At 39.2% G+C, this 25,045-nt stretch overlaps 1 protein-coding gene across 1 annotated transcript; it reads right to left on the reverse strand.

Moving 5' to 3' along the window:
• Window positions 1-1,884: 1,884 nt before the first annotated feature.
• LOC139132321 (sushi, nidogen and EGF-like domain-containing protein 1) lies at window positions 1,885-25,045 on the reverse strand. The gene is made up of 9 exons (XM_070698711.1): window positions 25,013-25,045; window positions 14,085-14,302; window positions 12,524-12,619; window positions 11,618-11,745; window positions 10,914-11,213; window positions 10,365-10,502; window positions 9,786-9,948; window positions 2,690-2,941; window positions 1,885-2,180 (listed from the first exon to the last, which is right to left on the reverse strand). Exons 2-9 carry the CDS (start codon window positions 14,161-14,163, stop codon window positions 1,885-1,887), a joined length of 1,452 nt encoding a protein of 483 aa, XP_070554812.1. The 5' UTR covers window positions 14,164-14,302; window positions 25,013-25,045.

Below are 25,045 nucleotides of genomic sequence, written 5' to 3' on the forward strand. Positions count from 1 at the left end.
TTAAAAGTTTGTTACAGATCGACTAGTCATAATTTCCCCATTTTGAAATAAGTGCATTTTTTAATTTCATGACGACAACATAACTTGAAGGAAGCTAAGAATCCCTATCCCTGTACCAAAGTTGTCTTACAAAGTGACATGACTTTGTGTCATCAAACGCAGATTAAAGAAAATGTCACCCCTTCTTTACCTGGCTGAGGAGGTACATAATCAGAGCAACCATCTGACGGCCTTTTCTCGTAGTAGTAATCGCACAAATCCTTCTCTGAACCAAATATACAACAGTGTTCCCACAGCAGTATATCGGTTAGGTAGTGTGAAAGGTAGGGTACCTTTCCCGGCTCTTTGTACGGATGAATGCCGCCGTGATGACGTCGATGTGCTGTACCTCCGCTATTCTGATTGGCTCCATCAAGTAAGTTTCCGTTTTCGTCGTAGCAACACTGCTGTCCTGCGCCCTTTGCACTGGAATACAATGTAACAAATATAGGACGAGATCTCTCAATTAATAGGAGATATAGACCCCAGTGAGAGCACGGTAGATGGTGTGAAAAGAAACCCTCCAGTGAAACGACAAACGCAAAAGAAAACTTGCTTTAAAAGGGCCAGTAGCTGTAACGTGTGTTTGTGTCGATTTTTCACAATTAACACAATTGGAACTAATTTGGGATAATTGGATCTTCAGATTTTTCAAATTTCTTAATATTGTAAGGTGCCGTACAGCTGAATGTTGCAATATTACAAATAACTCATAAAAACAAGTCTTTAACTTAAAAGGAAAAGCAGATGAGCTCACATTTGCAGATTAAACTGACAGTACTTCACCATCCAATTATCCCAAATCAATTCCAATAGTGCTATTTTTTTTCAGACGACTGCAAGCTTGGTTTCGTTCCATTTTACATAGCATAATGTTCCCACTATTTAGCTCGTCATGACAGCATCTCCACATAATAAATGTACTCTTGTAGTCTACATTTGAATTTTAGTCCGTACCAGAATTCACTTGTCAATAATAACAATGTAGTCTACATATGTACAGTGAATATGTGTATCTCAGCATGTTTTAATTGGGACACAAAACTGTACGTGATGTTTAAATAAAAATATTGAAAAATTATCAAAAGTTACAATCTCCAGCCCTTTAAAGATCTTTTGAGCAATAAATTTGTATCTTGTTTCTTTACAGTGCCATTGTGTGTGCCTCATGATAAATTTACCTTGGTTCATTAACCCTGACACAATGATGAGCCAACAGTTTTCGGTGACAGTTGTCATCGTTATGTGACCAAGCCTCGTTACACCTTGGGTGTGCCGTGTATCTTCCCGTGTCAAGCCTAGCTTGTTGTAGAATGCAGGGACATGGCTCGAGATCATCGAGAAATTCCAGGTTCCGCTCGGAGTCAGAATATAGAGTGTCTTTGCAGAAAGTGGACGAATCGTATTTCCATTTCAGAGAGTGAATGTCGCTTCAGAGAGACTGTGGGTGACTACATACAAGGAAATTGGGAAATGCATTCGATTCTCAACTTACAATCCGTTAAAATATCAACATTTTTGAAAAAAAACGATACAAATTACGTTCAACAGTTCGACTTACCAGTAGGGACGCCCTGAATTGCAACAGAGTGTAATTTTAGTAAGGAAACAGTAGTGTCAAATTAAGTTTTAGAGGGTGAAAACGACACCTGTTAAAACAATGTTTCTTTTCAAAAGAAGGACTAAAACGGAAAAGACACGCCTTTATAGATTATTACAATAAATATCAGTAACCAATGTTCCAGATGGGATGGACATCGTAGTTATACTTGTTTTACCATATAATATATTTTATGATTTCCTCTTAGAGGGGTAAACGAATGTACCACGTTTGCAGAACGATACTTACTCATCGAAGTTGACTTCATGATCCGAGAGACGAATGACCCCAGCGCGAAATAAAACTCCGTTCTCGGGCTGTCTCGTAAAGGTGTAACGCCCACTATTGTCTATAGGGTCTGGGCTCAAACTTGTAATGAACTTCAAACCGGCATGTACGTCTTCTACGTAGCAGTAGAGGGAGACATGTAATCGACTGGTTAAGAATTCTGAAGTGTCCCACTCGATGGTGAGATCGTTCAGAGTGTGCCAATTTGCTGAGTCAACTCTCTTCACGATTGATGTTCTATACTCCTCACTCACTAAATCAGAAATATGGAACGGGAAATAAAGATAAATTTACCAAAAAACGTTACATTCTTATAGCGTGTTTGAGAATATTTGGTACGCAGGATATAAGGTTGAGTTAAGCAGTTATTTTATCATTAATTTCTTTCATTTCTCTGTTATTTATTTATTTTGTTGTTTGATTGTCATTCAGTCTGTTTGTCGGTCTATCGACATTCAGATGCCCTTGTTCATTACGTCACAGAATGTTTTTTGTCGGCGAAGTGATTTATTCATTTGATATTTTTCCATCGGCTGAATCATTCTTTGGAATTAGATGATTTCATTCAGTACCTAGTATTGATCCTTTCACAGATTGACGCTTTTTTGCCGTGAGGTAGATGTGGTAACTTTCTAACGTTGAGTTGAAATGTAATGGTACAATGTCAAGAAAAATCGTTACACAGTTACATGTGTCGCTTTCTGTCAAGAAATCAGTCTTAGTTTATTCAGGGAAAATCTATTTTAATCAGAAATAACATACCCACGGTAAAAAGTCCACGATATTTATCAAAACTGACACCTCCATCAGTTGATAGACGAAATTCAATTCTGCCAACTTCATATAAGATTGGCGTCTTGCACGTTGCCACGACAGCACTGTCCATGGTTGCCTTGACAACATTATCTCCAAATTTACAGGATATTTCAACAGTATTGTCGAAGCATGGTCCTGAGACATAAATACGCTGTCCTCCCAGCATGTAGCCAAAGCTTGGATAGACACTCAGTACACCTGTGTGGAAAGTCATAGTTTGACCCATTAACATACCAAATTTATTCGCAGTTGACTTTTACTAGGTGTGAAATACCTTGTCTGGCGGGCATTTTAAATAAATGGCTGCCATGGTAACGCTTAAACAGATTTTCGGTGGCTCGCTATCTGACGACGATTTGTACAGTCAGACTCAAAGGGTACAATTGGCCTTAACATTGAGCATTACCAGTAGGTGATCTATGGGAGGGTTTGCAAAATAATCGCAATCATACCAATCCATAATCCAATAACACTAGGTCAAAATTTGTAAGACAATAGTTGTAAACATAGACACAAAACAGCACAGAACAGACAGTAAATAGACGGTACAAACAAAGTCAAATTCATGAAAGAAAGATATATGGACCTCTGGCCAAAAGACCAAGAAGTGATGTCAGGTGTTTCGAAAATAGTAAGCGCATCCTGCCCCACATGTGGCACCCGCCATATATCAATCTGTAAGTCAGATAGGTAGTGGTCACTAACTAAGGCCCAATGTCACCGATGCCATCAGTGATCATTTGTCGAAGAGAGATATTGTATTTATCTACCAGCTTGCGATACCTGCCAAAAAAGCGTTTGAATGTAGAGACAAGTCTTGCTCTGGTGTAACCTTGATTTAACAGTTTGAAAGAGAGATGGCCATGTCTCTCTACAAAATCACCATATGAACTGCATGCTCTTGCATATCGTATAAGCTGGGAAATGTATACCCCATAAGCAGGTGAGAGTGGAATATTACTGATGAGGTGTGGAAAATTAATTATACTAAAGTTGAAATCATCTCTCTTGTCATATAGCCTAGTAGAAAGGTGTCAAGTCAGCTGCAAAGATTAACGCAGGTAAATGTAATGTCATATCAATGTTCAGGGAACAAAGAAGTGTCATTCGATAATGATATGTCTAATATCAAGATTAGACTCCTGTAACATTAAACTCCATCTTAGCAATCTCTGATTTTTGCCTTTAAATTTCTGCAGAAAAACAAGAGGGTTGTGATCAATATAAACCACTATTGGCAGATTTGAAGAAGTAACATAAACTTCAAAATGCTGTAAAGCTAATATCAAAGATAAACATTCTTTTCAATTGTAGAGTAGTTTCTCTGGGATTTGTTAAATTTGCGTGAAAAATAGCAAACAGGATGATCTACACCATGACTATCCTCTTGCAATAAAACAGCACCAGCAGCCGTATCACTAGCATCCACAGCTAATTTGAATGGCAAAGTGAAATCTGGTGCAGACAACACTGGAGCACTTTGCAGTATGGCTTTAAGTGTATCAAATGCCTGTTGGCATTGCTCTGACCAAACAAACTTTACTTTCTTTTTAAGTAAGTTAGTCAAAGGCTCAGTAATTGAGGAGAAATTTGGACAGAATTTTCTGTAGTAACCAGCCATACCGAGAAAGCGCATCAGTTGTCGTTTGCAGTTTGGTATGGGAAAACTTGAAATGGCACTGATTTTGGCATCAACAGGTTTTACCTCACCCTGTCCTACAGTATGTCCGAGCTAAGTTACCCTCGCCCAACCAAACTCAGATTTGGCAAGGTTGACAGTCAACATTGCTTTGCTCAGTCTCTCAAAGAACTTTCGCATGAGCTTGATGTGTTCCTCCCAGGTGTCACTATACAGGACGACGTCGTCAACGTAAGCTGCACATCCGTCTAACCCGGATATGACGTCGTTGATCATCCGTTGGAACGTTGCCAGAGAGTTCTTCATTCCGAATGGCATCACCTTGTACTGGAACAATCCGTCTAGTGTAACAAAGGCGGATATTTCACGAGCACGATCCGTCAGAGGGACTTGCCAAAATCCCTTCAGTAGGTCAAATTTCGTCACATACTTGGCTTTTCCCACTCGGTCGATGCAGTCATCAATCCTCGGGATTGGGAAAGTGTCTGTCTTTGTTAAAGTGTTGACCTTCCTAAAGTCCGTGCACATACGATAACTGTGATCTGATTTGGGAAAAGTATGCACGGCAAACTCCAGTTACTTTTACTGGGTTCAATAAAGTCATTGTCCAGCAGGTATTTGACTTCTCCTGGAGATATTTCGCTTTTGTTGAATCAGTCTGTATGGATGTTGTTTTACAGGCTTACTGTCCCCAACATCAACGTCGTGATAGATGACGTTTGTCCTTGTTGGAACATCTTGAAACAGGTGTTTATATTCGTGGAGCAGTTCTTTCACCTGTTGTTGTTGTTCTGGCTGGAGGTGTGCCAACTTTGTAGACTCCAGCTTCTCCAGGATTTCTGAGTTCTGAAGCTTGACCGAGCCCAGCTTTGAGTTTAGAGTATTTTCACTCAAGTCAGTTTCAGTATCACTATCTTCATAATGGTTTGAACTGACTGCACTGACAGGCTGATTATAGTAGGATTATCCCTATCCAAATATGGCTTAAGCATATTTATGTGACATAGCTGTTTTTGTTTTGCCTGTCAGGTGTTATTATGATGTAATTTAAATCACTCAATTTCTTATCAATTAGGTATGGCCCAAAGTAACGAGCATGGAGTGGTTTGCCAGGAATTGGAAGTAGAACAAGAACTTTTTGACCTGGTTCAAACTTCCGTTTTAAGGTGCTTTTATCATATTTGGTTTTCATTGACTGCTGAGATGACTCAAGATTTTCTCTGGCTAATTCACATGCTTTAGAGAGTTTCGTACGAAAATCTGACACATATTGCAAAATATTCAGACAATCATCATCGTCTGATAGGAATTTCTCTTTAACGAGCTTAAGTGGGCCACGGATTGTATGTCCAAATACAAGCTCAAATGGGCTAAAACCAAGAGACCCCTGAATTGACTCTCTAACAGCAAAGAGCAAAAAATGAATTCCTCATCCCACTGCTTCTCTGTGTCAAAACAGTAGGTCCTAATCATGTTTTTCAAAGTTTGATGAAATCGCTCAAGAGCACCCTGACTTTCTGGATGATAGGCGGATGACCTATACTGTTTAATGCCTAGCTGATCCATTACTTGTTGAAAAATTCCAGACATAAAGTTGGAGCCTTGATCGGACTGGACACATTTAGGGAGGCCAAATAAAGTGAAAAATTTGACTAAAGCTTTCACTATAGTCTTTGTCTTTATATTTCTCAGTGGTATGGCTTCTGGAACCGAGTTGATGTACACATTATTGTCAGCATGTACTCATTTCCTGATCTTGTTTTTGGTAGGGGCCCAACACAGTCTATTAGTATCCTACTAAATGGTTCTTGAAATGCAGGAATTGGCTGTAAAGGGGCCTTTGGAATGGTCTGATTTGGCTTTCCTACCATTTGACATGTGTGACAAGTTTTACAGAAATGTGCTACATCCTGCCTGAGATTAGGCCAATAAAAGTGACTGAGAATTTTATGATAAGTTTTCCTGACTCCTAAGTGACCAGCCCAGGGCGTTTCATGGGCAAGGCGCAATATTTCAGCACGGTAGGGCTTTGGAACCACAGTTGATGTTTTATAGCCCACTCGTCATCAACCAAAACGTCTGGAGGTCTCCATTTACGCATGAGAATACCAGATTTTGTATAATAGGAAACAGAGCTATCTGAAGTTTTACCTTCATCATCTACCCTGTCAAACAAAGACAAAATATCTGGGTCTTTGTGTTGTTCTGCAATGAGATTTGATCTAGAAAATGTCTGACTTTGGTCAGCAGAAGTTTTACTGGAAGTTTCAAATCCACGAGGGATAACGGAATGATCCGTGTCAAACACCTGACTGAGAAAGGTGTCATTTAAGTCAACATCTGTGACATTATTTTGAGAGTATTTTGATTCTCAGAAGTTTTCTTGGACATGGCTCGAGTAATAGCACAAGAAGGAAATAATCAGGTATCTCTTGTTCAATTGGCTCCGGATCCTGATCTAAACTAGGATTATCAGTCACAAGTGGATTAGTAATGACCTTGTCCCCAGCAAGGTCGTTTCCAAGAAGAAGGTGAATCCCTTCAAAAGGCAAAAAAAGCCTAATACCTAAAGCCACAGGTCCAGAAACAAAGTCCGAAGACAAATAGACATATGGAGAGGAACAGGAATGTAGTCATTACAATCTACCCCCGTAATAGAACTTTAGAACCTGAAAATGACTTTTCAGAAAACGGCAGGGTATCTGCCAACAAAGAGACTGGGAAGCCCCGGTATCTCTTAAAATTTTGACAGGGGTAGCGGAAGAGAAATCACTAGAAAGTGATATAAAACCATTATGAATAAATGGCTCGAAAATACCCATAATGCTATCTTGAGAAGAATTGACCATGACCTCATTTATATATTGGGAATAAGAGGGGTTTGACCTCAGAAAATGTGTTGCACACATTATTAGAATCTAATTGAGTTGATGAACGAAATAAAGCCGGTGGGCTTAGATCCACTTTGACCACTTTGACCTTCACGTTTCTTTTCAATTTGAAACACTCTGACATTAAATGGCCGTCTTTCTTACAATAATTACAAGAAAGTGTACCAAACTGTTTGTCAGAAGGAGATTGAGACTTGGGATCTGATGATGTGGGAGTGTTACTTGAACTCTGTGAACTGTTGTCATTTGATTTCTACTCTCCTTTGAAAAATTCTTGGATGAAAGGACGAGTTAAATTTACCTGCATTGTTTCTGTATGAAAAGGACTGGGATGGTTTGCTGAGAAATGAAGATTTGTGGGTCAATGAATAATCATCGGCCAAACGTGCAGCAACCTCCAATGTATCTGCCTTTTGTTCATTGATAAACGTCTTGATGTCACTCCGGATGCACCTTTAAATTCCTCAATCAAAACAAGCTGTCGTAATTTGTCATAATTCTGACTGACCTTTTCAGAAGAACACCAACGATCAAACAGTTGTTCTTTTGTTCGAGCAAATTCAACATAAGTTTGATCTTTCACCTTCTCACAATCCCTAAATTTCTGACGGTAAGCTTCAGGCACCAACTCATAGCCCTTGAGAATTAATTCCTTCACAGAATCATAATTGAAGCCTGCTCTACTGACAACTGAATGTAAATTTCTCTGGCTTTACCCACCAAAGCACTCTGCAAAAGCATAGACCAGGACTCCTTAGGCCAGTTCAGACTCTGAGCAATTTTCTCAAAATGAAGGAAATATTTATCAACATCCTTTTCTTGGAAAGGGGGAACTAACCTGAAATGCTTAGTGATGTCAAACTTGTCTGAAGGGAAGAATTTTCCTGACTGTCCAAGCTCTAAACGTTTTATTTCTACCTGCAATCGCTGTTCTTCTAATCGCAATTCTTTTTCTCTCTGTCTTTCTTCCATTTCTAATCTTTCCTGCCTTTCTTTTTCTTTCATTTGTAATTCTTTTTCTTTCTGTCTTTCTTCCATTGCTAACTTTTCACGTGCCAAATCTGCCTGTATTTCTAACTCTAATTTTCTGAGTTCAAAGGAAGACTCAGGTTCATAATCTTTTAGGGCAGACTCCTCAAAATGGCCTGAATTAACTAAATGTTTTGCAATCTTGAACTGTATCTCTCGCTTGCGCATAGATCTTTTGACTTCTACTTTAAGGAAATTTGCCAGTGCTATGAGGTTGTCTTTTCTGAGGGAATTAAATGTGTCCTGATCAAGGTCCTCCATAAATTCGTCTGGCTTGAATTCCGCCATGATTAAATTTCGCTGAGTTCACAGTGTAAAGTAGTTTTGAAAAGGTAGGCAAAATGTTGTCAAACGGCTCAAAATATTCGTATCCCGGACAAGCCCCCAATTTGTTACGTGCAGAGAAAACGAACAAAAGGGTGAACTCAGCAGTTAACGTTTAAACAAAATTATTACGAAAATAAAACTAATTGCTAAGTCAGGGATAGAGTACAGGCTTTAAAAGTGTACAGACTACTTATCTCAGCTGGGACGGCAAAGCTCCAGTCTCAGAGTTGTAACAGTCAGTCGGATGAATGAACAGTCCTTCGGCTTGCAGGCTTGTAGTTGCACAAAGTCCACAGTATAAATCCAGCGTTGGCAGTGAAGGTCTTGAAAAGTCTTGAGAATGACTACTGCTGGAGTTTAGTAACACACAAGAGACACGATCCCAAAAGTCTGACTGGAAGCTGAGCACGTCCCTTTTATAAAGGCATATAAGAACAATCTAGAACTTTTATTGACATGCTAATTACTGTTCTAAAATTATCTCCCTTACACAACTAATCAACTTTCCAGAACATTCCAAACATGACTAATTGAATTCAAGGTTGTGAGGTCATCAAGGGCAGTGACCTTGAGAATGTTCTAGACTAATTGAACTCAGGTCATGATGAGTGTGGGGGAAATGACCTACATAACAATATCCTCATCAAAATTATGAACCGAAGGAAAAGGTTATAGAAACATCAAAGTTTACACCCTCCTCAAACAAGAGGAGACGGATTCAGTGACCAGATTCATTGAAATGCACAAGAAGTAAAAGAACGTCTGTTGCACCAGTTATGACTAGACATATTCCCCTAGCCGTCAATTTTGAGCACGATATGTCATTTGCTGTATGTTGCAAAGTCGCTGTTTCTTGGTCATGAAGCTGCAGTCATTAGTTCATAGAACAAAGTCAATCTTAGATTGCGCGTTTTCATCATTGCGAAACTCAATTTTATTCGCAATTAGCCCAAATATGTGTGATTTGTACAATTTTGTTTCAGAATCAATGTGAGGGTTGTTTGCAACTATGAACATTTTTCCTAATTTTGTTACATTATCAGGAGTCTGTGGCCTATGGAAAAAACCGAAATTTGGCAAGAGTACCATTTTATAGCTGGCCAAGTGTCCTTGATGTAGGTTTCAATTATACACTAACAACAAAAGCAACACTTACCCTCTGTATTACATCCCCCATGTTCAATTATTTTATTGTCAATTCTGAATAGGAATCTACCAGCCACACCGACGTTACTCCACGTATCAATGTTCACAATGTCGCCAGTTCTTGAGCCATTGACGACGTCAAAGTTAATTCCATCTCCAGCATTGAAACCGACCTTTGGTTGAAGAGAATGTCTGTTTCAGCTTTATTGCATTTTCCTAATACTATTTTACAGATATCGTATTCTTACCATATAATCAGCTGAAAGACGAACCACGTCTTCTATACAATGCATAAAAATAGAAGATGCTATGTTTTCTAGTATCAAAACTGTGCTGAAGGAAGTTTGTTTGTTTTACAGATTGTAAACTTTACCGAAAGGTACATGGTATGTTTAACACTTAAGACTACAGGATCATATTTGTGTACCTGATTGGTTCTATGAACTTATTTCCGACCAGATACAACAAAATTAAGCAACAGCAAATAAAATAGTGACTTTAGACTTGTTCTGGTTCTGCGTGACAACGCTGTAAAAATAAACATCAACAATATTTAAGCATAAATCGCTCATAGACGGTCAAAGCGTACCTGAGCAGGTTTTCCACCCAATCCTGTATCAGGATCACCTTGACTAGCAGCACCGGTTGTCCATGTCACGTTACCATAGTGATAGAGAGCGAACGAGTGTCTTCCATTAGTTGCTAACACACACTGGAACGTGTTCCTCTATTGGAAAGGACGTCGTTGAATGTTAAAAGATATAATTGAGAAAAGTCTCATCAGTTTCGTTGGGTGTTCATGACTACCAAAACGTGCCAAAGAGTGGCTACTATGGTTTCAGTTATGGCATTAATTACAAAGCAAACAAGTGGAACTTCACAAATATACTTCCAATTTAATCACAGGACCGATATTTGGCATCTCACAATGATTGTGGGCTACTAGTCCGATCTAAGGCCAAGAAAGTGGGATACAGGGACAGAGACAATGACAAGCATTATCAAATGTGATATTCCTTTTGACCTTAATACTAATTTTGTAAAATGTTTTTCTCCACTTTTTCTCTTTTTCAATTTAGTAAGTAATAATTTGCCATAGATTCTATATTAAGCTTATAATCATTAAGCTTATGTATACCTTTAGATTTCCAATCGCAGACGAATCGAAGAAAGCAACGTCATCCCATGTTGCGATGAAAAGCCACGTCACTTCAAATTTCTGATGGTCTGCAAACTGTTGAACAATCAACTCCTTCGTCTGCTTCAACAAATGATCGTTTGGATCATGAACTTCTCTGTAGTAGACATCGCCCCCGTCTCTTGTATCAACATCTGCCCAAAAGGGCGCCACCAAGCGTCGGTTGTCATCCAAGGGAAACGGGTCAGGAGTAAACGTCATAACCTCGGTTAAAAATGAAATCACGCCATTTGTGTTCACCTGCACGAGGATTAGGACCAAAACAGTAAATATGTCAGAACTACCTCTTTCCTGGCATTATGCTGTCATCACAACCGCATTTAGCTGACAACCCTGAGTGATGAATAATTTGTCATGAGACTGAGAGTTTACACCAAAATTCATTACCAAATCTACAATCAATCTGATCATCGCAACACTTTTTATGATTCGTTTGGCTGGCACAATGGTCTTGAAGAGACACAGATTCTTAGTGCACGCTTGAATGCTGTAGCGTCTCTTTCAAGGAGTGGCGATTTTTTGCGATTATAGTACGGTACAAAAGTCTGACAGAAATGCAGAAACACATTGCTTCTCTTTATAAACGTTACATTACGGTTTTTTCAACTGCATATTATTTGATGTGACGGTGAAATGACACGTACCCAGAGAGAATCGTGATTTTCATCAAAGAAGGGAAATGGAATAGAGACGAAGTATTCTCCTGAACCGCCATCATCATTCTTCTCATTTACATTATCTCCGAATTCAGGTCCGTATGGAAACAGCAGATCTGTTGAACAGATCAATGTAAATCAAATTGGAAAGACAGCGAAACGTTAACATAGTGAGAATTACATTAGCAGTCCTTTCTTATTAGGGTGCGTTTGGGCGCACTGTTGTCCATTTCTTTCATTTTAATAGGCATGATAAATCCGCTTACTTATTATTTAAGGATTCTGAATAAAGTATTACTTAAAGAATATTGTATAAGCTCTTAAGACGGAAGATATTTGAAGTCCGAAATATTCAAATACAAAGTTATAGAGATTTTAAAAACGACTTATATAACATTAATGGTGCGGGGATGTCTGTTTTAAAGTGTGGACGATATAAAAATACAACCATGCATTAGCTAACAATACACATAGTTTTTCTGCCAGGCTCGCATTTAACCAAACACACTAGCATAGTCTAGGGCCCTCTCAGGCCGAAATTGTGTTGCATATGGTTGACATCAGTGTTTTACCTGTAAATAATGAGGTTGTGGAATTCGTCGATAGAGAGGAAAATATTTAATGTATAGGGTAAGCGTTTTGATAACTTTCAAAACGATGAAAAATATACCGAATGTGATTTCACTTTCAGATGCTATTGCAAACTTAAGAAAATAATTAGCATTTGCAGTGTCATAACACCTATGTTGACCAGAGTGTATAAAATAGTGGTGAATACGTGTTTTGACAATCGAAAGTCGGAAAATGGGTTTCATTTTGTTTTTTTCGCAAAATAAACGATTCGCAAATGTAAGGAAAATTTATAAAATTACAGATTTTCAGAGATTGACTCACCGTTATAACATGGATCATAAGTAGAGGTTGAATCATTGATACTCCTGGCGTAATCCATGATAAGGGCGCAGTCTCCTTGTAATCTGACTTTCAATTCTGTATATTGAAAAAGTATGTAAATTACATTGATCTCTAATTTTGCCTCAGAAGGAAACGCTAGCTCACTCGCGTAGAGTAGTACAATCCCTGCAATGATTTTCATCAGTCTGTGTTTGGGATTGTTTCGACAATTTTTCCCCGTGTTACATCATATTTATACTCAGCTAGCACACTTCTGATTTAAAACTAAGGAAGATAAACTCACAGCATTGCAGTTACCCTACGGAAAGTACACAAATAAAATCTTTGCCATTGCCTGATGGAAAATAAAAGACCTAACACGGAAGGCTTGATTTTAGAACCTAGTTAGATGAATTAATATGAAAACATATTTAATTTTGTGAGTCTAGAAATAAATGAGAGAAAGTGTTATTCGATAAAGTAAACATGTTGTTGCTTTCTTTGACATAAAATCTTTATGTGAAGGTCATTCAATCACGGTCAGTCAACAAAGTGACATTGTTTCTTCCATCATACATAATTTATGAACCAACCATGCTCCGCCTCTCAGTCACCATTTTTACATTTTTGCATATATTGGTACTTCTTCAATGTTTTATAACATGTTCAGGGGTCAGACTGTCTTCTGCATAATATGATGATGTAGTGTTACACACTGTACAGCCCTCACCACGGATTTTTCATCCGTACAGTTGACTAGTGAGCAGTAATCCTCACTCTGTAGAGAAATTATTTATGATACCTAGAGGCACGAACCCTAGTTCTATAAGAATTACTCCTTACTTGTAAGTTTTTGAAGTTTTGGGGGCACACGAACGACGGTGGATGCTTTCCACATTAGCTAGATATTTACAATTACGTTATACATGCACATGCGTACTTCAAACAATCTCTATATTGTTGGCATTATTCTTCTGATGACGTATAGTGACTCTATCGACCTTAAGGTCACGACGCATTCATTGTTCAGTTTGGAATTAAACATGTAAGAAGAGGTAGACTACAAGATTTCTGAACGCGAACACTAGTCTATCGCATTGCCTTCAAAATTAAATAACAGTGTCGCCACAGACTAAGTTCATTTCCAGGATTTTTTTCCACAGAGAGATGTTGCAGTAGCTTTTGACCAGAAAAATGGTCATGTGACCAAGTCTTTCATTCGCTCATTGTTCTTGTCACTAATTGATCTTTCTGTGACAAAAGTATTACAACACATTAATGGATAAACAATTAGTGGCACTATCACATTAATTGCGATATATAATATAGAATTGTAATTTCTCAATGATGCAAACGCTATGTATAGATCAACGCTTGATTTGGCATTTATAATTGTGTGCTAGATTAAGTTCACATCTGTGATTGTAATAGTGATGCTAGCTGATTTAATGGGTTATCGCTGGTTAAGTTTAAAAAGTGCCATCTATCTGCGATCAAGTTCTATAAGATATAATAACATTTCTCAAAGCATAATCCATGCTATGACTTCAGTTCGCCTTACCGTCAGATGAAGCCTTGGCGAAGATAGGGTCGTGTGTGTAGTGAGTTGACACAGACTTGTGCCAGGTTTTTATCGGCATCGTTGATATCGTTCCAGAAACTTTGGGATGCGTACATCAGAAAATGTGAATCTACGAGTGCATTCTTCATTTCCAAAGAATAAGAGTCAAAGTTATCGACCAAGTTCTTCGTTTCTTCAATATATGATTTCAAATCCTCCTATAAGAGGGAGAGTAAAACTTCAATTGAATCTGCTTTTCAAGTGATTAAAGTGCGTTGTAGTCATCTTTACATCCATCCCCAGAAAAAAATGAATTAAAAACCTAATCATGTCATTTTGCACGTACTATAGGGTCGTAGCTGTGCCGTCCTGATTAGAGCTTTGAGAGTAGACAGTGGTTTTCGTTCTTTTTGGCACAGGAAGACTTTTGGATAGAGGCAAGTAGACAGAGTAAGGAAACAATATCATGCACTATATGTCAGAATTCAGCGATGCGTGATAAGAATGGTCGTACTTTGTCTGTTTCGTGCATTGCAACATGTTGCATTCTCTGGAAGTTAAAAGGAAAGTATACACAGACAAACATAGGTAGGTAGGTAGGTATGTAGGTAGGTAGGTAAGTAGGTAGGTAGATAGGTTGATTGATGGGTGGGTAGGTAGGTAAGTAGAGTAATGAAGTAGATGCAGCAGAGTATTTCGAAGTCAACAGCGCCCCCTAGTGTTGTTGTCGGTCATACTACAGATCGTAAAGTTTTCATAAGATCACCGGATTAACTTTGACAAAGTCAACAACGAGCGCATACCTTGCTGGTGCGCTCGTTGTTGACTTTGTCAAAGTTAATCCGGTGATAATCTGGTGACAGCGTCCACAGATTAGTAATTTACCCTTGCTTACTTTGGCAAATTAGGCACTCAAACTCATCAGATAATAGACTAAATTACTACCTTGCTTGCTTGGCGAATTATGCAATCAAACTGGTCGGATAATAGATGCAGCATGCTGATAAAAGCAAGATTGTCAAGGGCAGTGCAAGACCAAAACACCAAAGTTTGGTAGAATAAACCTTTATTAGCTTTACAACAAAACACCTACCCACCCCTGGGAACGGACACATAGGCTATCCCCTGTGGTTTAGACTAGCAGTTTATTTGTGTCTTATTTACTAGATCTTACGGTGTTGGTGTATGTAAAATAACAATAAAGGAGATACAGTAAAAATAGGCCGACCAGCGGGAGATTCAATACTTGTAAAGAAGCAGAGAATAAAAACTTCTGTTGCGCTCGTAGTTAGGGGAATTACGAGTTGAGAGGTACCAGCCTGGATCGTAATGCTTTCAGTAACTGAAGCTGACACACCAAGATGTAGATTGTAACACAACCTTGTACTTTATTGCAAGATGGCGACCGTAACGTTCACTGTCAACGGTCTGATCTCAAGTCTCCGTCTCGCTCTCTAGTCTAAGCTCTCTACAAAGTTAATACATCTTTAAACTTACATAATTATTAAAGTTATCACGTGGTAATTTTCCCGCCAGTCTTTGATTGATTCTTAAGATTAAATAAGATCACACCATGGAAATCTTAACCAATAATTAATTAAACTATCACACTATCTCTTATCTGCTTCTCGTACGATCTGAGTCAATGACCTTCACACGCCTTGGCCACGTGAGGGACGCTTCGAGATAAAATCTCTACAGGGAGGGGCGTTACACTCTCCCACCTTTTTTATAACCAGCGTCCTCGCTGGTCAAAACGAGTGACGAAGCATGGCGATAGTTGACAATTGCATCTACTTAAAATAAAAAAAATACATTAATCGTAAGGCAGTGTGGTTAAAATACGCATAAATCACATATTTTACAAGTTAGCATAAAGTCATTCATTATTCGTGCACCTACCAAATTACAGACTAACATAAACGCATCTAAAATACTTATAGAAATACTAATAAAATCACTAAAATACATTCAACTACAAACTCAAAGTTCAACTATTCTACATAAAATACAGAAAATCGACGAAAATCATTCGAAAATCGTAACATGTATCAATGATTTTTTTTTATTTGTGTGAAAGGGTGGGTTAACTGGAAGGGGGTGGACATTGAGAAGGATGACGTAATTTTGCTTGGTGTATTCTGATATCACGGTCAAAGGTTCAGGGTAACCCTAGTAACGACCGTTAGGCATCACTAGACTGTAGCAAATAGCAACTCCTGTGCCAATATTCGGGGCTCTTTCTATCTCCAAAATCTTCATAAAACATAAAACAACAAAACATCAACACAAAACCTCCTCAACAACTTCAAAAACTCCAAAAAAAACGCGATAAACCTCACTATCGCTCTATCTCCAAAAACTCAATTCCTCAGGCCATCGGTCAAAACTAAGGACCATTGTATCACTTACGGATCACTAGCACTGGCATTCCTAGCCAACTGAGGGGAGATACACAACAAAACATCCAAAACTCCTTACACTTACTTCTTCAACAACAACATAACTTCAACTTCATCAAAACAAAACAAAACAACACTTCAAAAAGAAAGACGCCTCGTTTGCATACAAGTCCAGAGTATTATCCTAATAAAAGAGTGGTTTCCAAAATACCAGAAAATTCACCAAAAACAAAAAAAAGTCATGCATGCTTATTTGCGTTGCTGTCGGACCTTATGAGTGGGTTTACCTATAGTGGGGACTGGATTTGACTTCAAACTTTCCAAAGCTGCGTCATTCAGATTCTCCTCCGGTTCCCATGTGTTATGTTTCGCGTCGTATCCATGCCATTTTATCAAATATTCGCGCTTTCCATTTCGATATCTACATTTTTCAATTTTCTCTATACCAAAGTACTTATTCTTATTATTATCATCACACTCATCATCAGTTTGTGATACAGAAAGCTGACTTAATCGTTCTTCAGCGCGCTCACGAATTTCGCGGCGACGTTGTTTGTTTCGTTGATTATTATCAGATGACTCGAGGGGCGTTTCACTGGCACTAAAGTAAATGTCGGTATCTGACTCTAAGTGGTAATCTACAGTTGCTGGGTGTGGCAGGTTGTTTACGTCGTCGTTTGTCTCACTATCATCAGCGCTGTACTGACTCGATTGTGAATCTAACAGTCGGCGTGGTCTCAGATGGGCGTGTTTCAATCGATTAACGTGAACAACATTTTTGTACGGCTTTACATTTCCTATTGGTTGTAAACGGTAGTTTACTGGGGATACTTGTGCGCTGATTGTGTATGGGCCTCGATAGGGATGGGCGAACTTTGGACTTTTTCCGACTGCCACTGCTGGAGAGTGTAAATAGACTGTATCGCCTACTTTAAACTTGACAATCTTGCCCAATTTTCTGTCGTGTCTTTCCTTCATAACATTTTGCGCTCTGTGTATGTTTTCTTTGGCTAACCAAACCGCTAAGTTTCGTTTCTGCGCTATGTCTTTCAAATGGAAATCTATATTTCTTGATCTTGACTGTTGTGGTAAAATTTCTACATCCACCGGAAGTTTCGCTTCATATCCGAACATTGCCATGAAAGGACTGACACCAGTCGTCTCATGCGGACTTGATCGATACGCAAACATCACGGAAGCTAAATATTGATCCCAATCATCTTCTCTTTCAGACACATACATAGACAACATACTCAGAAGACTCTGATTCATACGTTCCACGGCCCCATTGGAGCTCGGGTGATAAGGACTCGTGAAACGTTTCGTAATTTCAAAATAACGACAAACTTCTTTAACAATTTGTGATGTAGTGCTGGTCCTTGACCTGAGATTAAAATACTGGGGAAACCGAACATGCAAAGAATTTGCTCAAACATAATCTTAGCAACTGTCTCAGCTTTCATATCAGGGGTTGCAAATGCCCAACTAAATTTCGTCAAATATTCCGTAAACAACAAACGTACTTATTGCCTTGTTTTGTTTCTTTCAAGGGACCTAGCAAATCAACTCCAACTCGTTGCATAACTGAGGACACGGGGATGGGAGCAAAGGGGCTTTACCTCGAGGACCGCGCTTGCGCGAGTGACATTTCACACATGAATTTACGTAATCAGTAACGTCCTTGATCATTGTTTTCCAGAAATAACGCAATCTTATAGTCTCCAAAGTACGGCGTACGCCTTGATGACCAGCTGTAATATCATCATGCATTCTCTGAAGGATATAAAGTTGCAATGATTGGGGAACCACAACCTGTCTAACGCATTTCTCTTTATTTGCAGCCTTACCTGTCGCATTCCAGTAATGATATAACACACCGTCAATGATTGCATAGTTATCACTATCACATGTCACGTATCGCGCCAATTTATCGTCATTCGGTAATTCGCCTTTCTCGATAAAATTAAACCAATATTTTAACTGACTATCTTTCCTCTGCAAATTCTTAATCCGTGTCAACGCCTCATCTTCCTCTACTATTTGATCAGTACTACTCGAGTCACGGCGATTAATCTCTAGATTTCCATCGTCAACATCATCACTAGATTGTAATTCCGCGCCTGTCTTAGATTCAGTCTCCGTATACAATTGCCGTACATCCGTTACAACATCATCATCGGAGGGGATACCTATTTTATTTACTGGGACCACCGATTCGTTACTTTGAATTTCCGTAGACATACTTGTATCATTATCCTCATTTGATTTTGTCGCCTTGAAATCAATATCTACTTCCGATTTCACATCATCAATGAAATCTCTACCGCTGAAATCGGAACTATTGTCACAAACTTCCGAGTATTTCCTACGAGACAATCCGTCCGCATGCGCAATAGACTTCCCTGGTTTATGAACAATTTCAAAATCATAACCCTGCACTTTGAGTATCCAACGAGCGATTCTACCTGAAGGTTTCTTAATTCTGAACAAATACGGGAGATTTGCGTGATCAGTAATAATTTGAAATTTCGTTGAACGCAAGTAAGGGTCGCATTGGGCCAGACCATGTATAACCGCGATAGCCTCCCTTTCTGTAGTTGTGTATCGCTGTTGCGCTGCGCTGAGGGAACGCCCACCATAAACGATAGGTCTCTCTACTCCGTCTTGCTCTTGTGTCAATACAAAACCAACGCTATAGGCCGATGCATCTGTGTATAATTTGAAAGGTTCGCCGAAACGTGGAAATCCTAGAACTGGGGCAGTAATAAGGGCTTGTTTAAGAGTATCAAATGCTTCCTGACACTTATCATTCCAATAAAATTTACCTCCTTCTTCAACAATTTATAAAGGGGACCAGCAATCTTTGCAAAATCTTTGATAAAACGACGATAAAAGCCAACACAACCTAAAAATGCACGTAATTCGGAAACATTCTTGGGACGGGAAATCTCGAACAGCACTCACCTTTTTCGAATCAACAGAAATTCCATCTTTGTTGAGAATATGACCAAGAAATTTCACCTGTTTCTTACCAAAAGAACACTTCTGAGGACGAAGTTTCAATCCAGCCTCACGGAGGCGAGACAAAACCGCGTCGAGATGTTGTAAGTGTTCTTCAAACGTCCTTGAGAAGACAATCAAATCATCAATATACACCAACACATAATGCCATAACATATTCCTGAAAATAAACTGCATAGTACGTTGAAAAGAATTAGCTGAATTTCTCATACCTTGGGGAAGTCGATTAAATTCATACAAACCATCATGACAGACAAAGGCCGTTTTGTGGGTGTCTCGTTCGTCAATGGCAATTTGCCAAAAACCGGACATCATGTCTAAAGTCGAAAAGTACTGGGGATTTTGATCACCGATCATTTCAAGAGACTCTGTAAGGTTTGGGATAGGAAATACATTCGGTTTTGTAAGAGAATTTATACGTCTATAATCTAAACAGAAACGATACTCGTTCGATGATGATGATTTCTTCACGAGCACGACCGGGGAAGAGAACTGAGAAGTGCTTGGGGAAATTATACCTTGGGCCAGCAAATTATCAACTTCCTTCTCAATGACCTTGCGCTTTTCTGGGTCAACTCTATAGGGCGGCATTTTAACAGGTTGAGCCCCCGGGACTAATTCAATTCTATGCTTTATGACATCACAGTAACCCAACTTCTTATCATCACCAACAAATGCTTGTCGATTTTTCCATAATATTTCTTGCAAACTCTTCTCTTGTTGATCACTCAAAAATGAATCACTAAAATCAAACTGACTCAGAAATCGTTGACGGGCAGTTTCATTACTTGCTCCTTCACATTCGAACCAACATCAATATCCAAATTATGAACAGTGGCACCCCAGGGAAGAAAACGGAACGCCCCCAGTTTTGTCCCCTTTCTTATGTATACATCCCTTTCAGTCGTATTAACTAATCTTACTGGAACTTCGTTCGTCTTTGTCATCGATAAAACACGTGCTGCCACGACTCCCAAATGGCTCAAAGTTTTGGTGTTTTCTGTATGTCCCAGAATTCCATCGGGCATATGACCGTTAAATTTACCGGAAATTTCTAATTCTGATCGAGGTGGAACAGTGAAGCCCTCGGTAGCCTTGACAACCAAAGCCGAACGAAGCTTTAATCTCTTACTAGCAATATCAATTACAGCTCTATACTTTGTAAGAAAATCAACACCAATAATTAACTTTTGTTTCAAATTTTCTACTAAATGAATCGACATCATAACTTTCTTACCAGCAATATTAACACGTGCATTTACAACGCCCTTAATTGGAATTTTACGACCATCTGCTAATTTGATTGCGTTGTAATTTGACTCGTGAATTCTCTGATTACGCAATTTGGGAATTTCAGATAACAAACTCACTGGAGCAACCGTAATGGCAGCACCTGTATCAACAATTGCTGGAACATTCTGATTCATTATACTAACATTGATAACACTAATACCTTGTACACAATTATCATCAATATTCAAATACACACACGCTCTTAACATTATCAAATATCCCCTTATCTGGCCGTTCACAGGTACCATCCCCTTGATTCTTTCTCCAAACACCTGCCGGCTTTATTCGTTTTTTTCTTGGTATCCACGCCCCCCTGCCGGACAGTTACGAGCAATATGGCCAGCTTGACCGCAATTATAACAAACTTTAGCACCTTGCCCAACATTATTATTACTATAATTACCGCTCGGACATGCAGATTTAATGTGCCCAACCCCTCCGCAATTATAACAAACCACATTTTGATTGATTTGCCGATTTTGAAAAGTTTGTTGTCTCCCATTGTTCCTGAATTGCTGACTATTGTTCCGTTGGTACGAGTAAGAGTTCTGTCTCTGGTCATAATTACCACTAAAATTAGGACGTACCGTATCTACTTGTACCGGTGCTGGTGAAATCCCGCTTGTCGCTGCAACCTGCGGTACGGCGGCCTTCTTTTCTTCTGCCAGAGTTTTATTCTGTTCGACCAGCATCATGACGGCCTTCGTCAGTTCCGATGTCGAAGAACCATCGTCCTCGGGCAGATCAACCACTAACTCGCCGGTCTTCGCGGATGTGAAAGCCGCCCTGAAGTCCTCGGGGTCCCGTCCAGCGACGAACTTCTTCAGCTTTGGCCGCAGTCCCTGGAGGAAAGCGCTCAAAAGTTCGGCATCAGCTCGACCATACCGATCACACTTGTCTTTCAGGCGCCCTGCATAACTCTCACAGATTCGTTCGGCCCCTGGCGAATGCTGCGAATTTCTTCATCATTACGCCACCTCGGTGCCTGTCGGGTAAAACGCTCACGAAAAGCGTTTCTAAGGGCCTCCCAATTTCCCAAGATTTCCTCTGTCTGTGAGTTAAACCAACGCTCAGCCTCATCAGTCAGTAGCAAACCAAAGACATCACGGATATTGTTTGGCTGTAATTGTCTCAAGTGCACGTACAGTTCAAACTTCCTCATCCATTTCTGAGGGCAGTCGCTCTCTCGCCCAGTGTACCTAGGAGGCATGATATTTGCACTAATAGTCAAATTGTCAACGTGCCTACCTAGAGCATCTATTTCGGCTTGTCGGACTTCTTGCCCTTGGTCTCGCAAACCCTGCACCTGTTGAAGTATCTCTCCGATGCGCTGCTGGAGGTTGTCATATCGCTCATCCCGCTGCTGGTTCAGTGGTACAGCTACTGGTATATCTGCTTGTTCTTCCATGTTTGGTTCTTGTCGCCTGATAATTCTACCATCTAAGAATCATATATTCGTCCTGCTTCAGTATACTCCGGATTCTCACACCAAATTGTTGCGCTCGTAGTTAGGGGAATTACGAGTTGAGAGGTACCAGCCTGGATCGTAATGCTTTCAGTAACTGAAGCTGACACACCAAGATGTAGATTGTAACACAACCTTGTACTTTATTGCAAGATGGCGACCGTAACGTTCACTGTCAACGGTCTGATCTCAAGTCTCCGTCTCGCTCTCTAGTCTAAGCTCTCTACAAAGTTTATACATCTTTAAACTTACATAATTATTAAAGTTATCACGTGGTAATTTTCCCGCCAGTCTTTGATTGATTCTTAAGATTAAATAAGATCACACCATGGAAATCTTAACCAATAATTAATTAAACTATCACACTATCTCTTATCTGCTTCTCTTACGATCTGAGTCAATGACCTTGAAACGGCTTGGCCACGTGAGGGACGCTTCGAGATACAATCTCTACAATGAAGGGCGTTACATTTATAGAGTAAAAACAAATACAGTGAAATACTGACCGACCAGCGGGAATTAAAACACTTGCAAATCGCAGAGACTAAAACACATAGACGTTTCGGGTTCAACCCTTCGTCAGTACTAAAAGTACTTGTTAGTACTGACGAAGGGTTGAACCCGGTATTTTACGGTATTTGTTATTACTCTATTCATTTTCACTTGCTGCAGTTTTATCCCTCTTTTGAGGTCGTTTGTAATAAAGGAGATATGCCACATCAGTCAAGTCTGTGTACGCCTAAGTTTTGAGTATTAGTTGGTGCTGCTACAGGTAGGTAGGTAACAAAGCATTAAGGCTGCGTTCACAAATAACGATTGGGGGGGCTGGAGGAATCGCGATTGAAATCTTATTTTTTTCAGATCCCCCCATCAGTACCCTAAAAAAATTTCAAATGCCCCCCTCTATATGGTCAAAATTTTTCAAGTCCCCCCCAACTATCACAGGCCCGCATATTTGTAAAGGATGTGAGCGCAGAAATGATAAACACGTATTGCGCCATTCTGCTCACAGATGTTCAACACTACCTGTATTAGCACTTTGTACAGTCATATTCCCAATACAAGGCAAGTTCTTTAAAAGCATCAGTGAATTTTTAGATTTATTGGTCTAAAAGCCAACTTGAGTTAATCCAACTCTGGCCAGGTCAATTGCTCCTGCCGAAGAGCACACAAAATGACAACCATGAGAGAGTAGGCAAATTGTAAATTCTGGCTAATTGCCATATTTTAAAACACTGAGCACCCTGCAGTGACCTACCAAAAATTTGTTTCAAAAGTACAAGACATATATGAATTAGATGCTACTCAAAATTGACAATACTGGAAGGTTAAAATATTCCATCAAATAAATGTTTTAATCTCTGAAATTTTGTGTGTAATAATTGCAAATTTGGTTAAAAAATAAATAATTCTATTTGGTCACATATTTTTTTCATTTAGTCTTTACTGTTTAAAGTTTTATCTTTGTGTTATTTTATGACAAGAATGTGAAAATCTAGAAAATCAAACATGGTGACCCCATCTTTTTTCTGTAATATTTGATTATTCTCATATGCCAGAATTCAAAAATCCCCATGTGTTCTTCCATGTGTTGCTCTCTGGCCTGATCTTGTTTACAAGTACCGGTATGTTTCACTGTCATGAGCGTCATTTGACTCAAACTCTTCTTCAACTACCGTGTACATCAGAGTCAGAGCTATCTCTGTCACTGTTCAGGTATGCAGTGACAGTGACACTGCAGTAACAGAGTATTAATGATAGTGACACTACCCGAAGGCAGTAGCTGTATTAACTTTGATAATTTTGACAATATTTTTGTTCAGTTTATACAATTGATGCGTTCTTGTTCTACTCCCTACAGCATCTTAACTGTCGAGTATTCAGCTTGCTATCACAGCCTGTGTATGTGTACCATGCATTTGTATCACTGACAACTGACTGTCGGTCTTAACTCCAATTAAATCATCACCTAATACATATTTATATACACAGGCTTAGTCAACAAACTAAATATTGTGTGTTTGAGCATTCTGTAGGGAGTTAGCAAGAACTGTAGTTGTTATATTGCATAGAAATATTGCAGAAATCAGTAACAGTTGCAGCTTCTGCCCTGTTACTAGGCTCAAGTTTGTTTTTTTACGACAAATCACACGTTTAGATTTTTTCGAGATTAAAGTCATGAAATGTGACAAAATGGTTGTTAATTACTAACACATTTGGATGACATAAAAATGGTATTCATTTTCACTGAATTACCTACAAGAGCTTAGAATTGGAAAATGTAAAACATAAAAGACTATGAAAAAATTTTCAAGTCCCCCCCTACAGGTAAGCAAAACTTTCAAGCCCCCCCTCTATTACCCCTAAAATTTTCGAATCCCTCCTGAATTCCTCCAGCCCCCCTAACCGTTTTTTGTGAACGCAGCCTAATAGTAAAATGCTATTCAATGATTCACGCAACGTCGCGAGGGCATTAATGACAGGTCGATACAATTTGTCTTAAGGACAAGAAGATCGCACGGGACTGTCAACTTTATCGACGGGATTGAGAATTTCGCATTTCGTTTTGCTTTCACATGTATAATGAATGCATTTCACTCTGTTTCCATAGTTCCATTATAGAAAAACGTTACGTCACCTGAATAGAAATGCCCCGACCATGAGTACAAGAGAACTAGGTAGACGATACAATGTAGACGATGTGTTAGATTCAAATGATAATGTCTTCACACACCATCGCCACTTACCTCGAACAGGCTGTCGACCTGTGTTTCGTCTAG

The sequence above is a fragment of the Ptychodera flava genome, chromosome 4, assembly GCF_041260155.1.
Source record: "Ptychodera flava strain L36383 chromosome 4, AS_Pfla_20210202, whole genome shotgun sequence".
Taxonomy (NCBI): domain Eukaryota; kingdom Metazoa; phylum Hemichordata; class Enteropneusta; family Ptychoderidae; genus Ptychodera; species Ptychodera flava.

What these genes read in the sequence shown, in the direction of transcription:
- LOC139132321 (XM_070698711.1), bottom strand. Translation starts at nt 14,163, where the DNA reads ATGCCGATAAAAACCTGGCACAAGTCTGTGTCAACTCACTACACACAC. An exon ending in TGGGTGGAAAACCTGCTCAG is followed by an intron (nt 9,949 to 10,364) that starts GTACGCTTTGAC and finishes CTTCAACCAAAG; the next exon opens with GTCGGTTTCAATGCTGGAGA. An exon ending in TGGGGGATGTAATACAGAGG is followed by an intron (nt 2,942 to 9,785) that starts GTAAGTGTTGCT and finishes CTTTCCACACAG; the next exon opens with GTGTACTGAGTGTCTATCCA.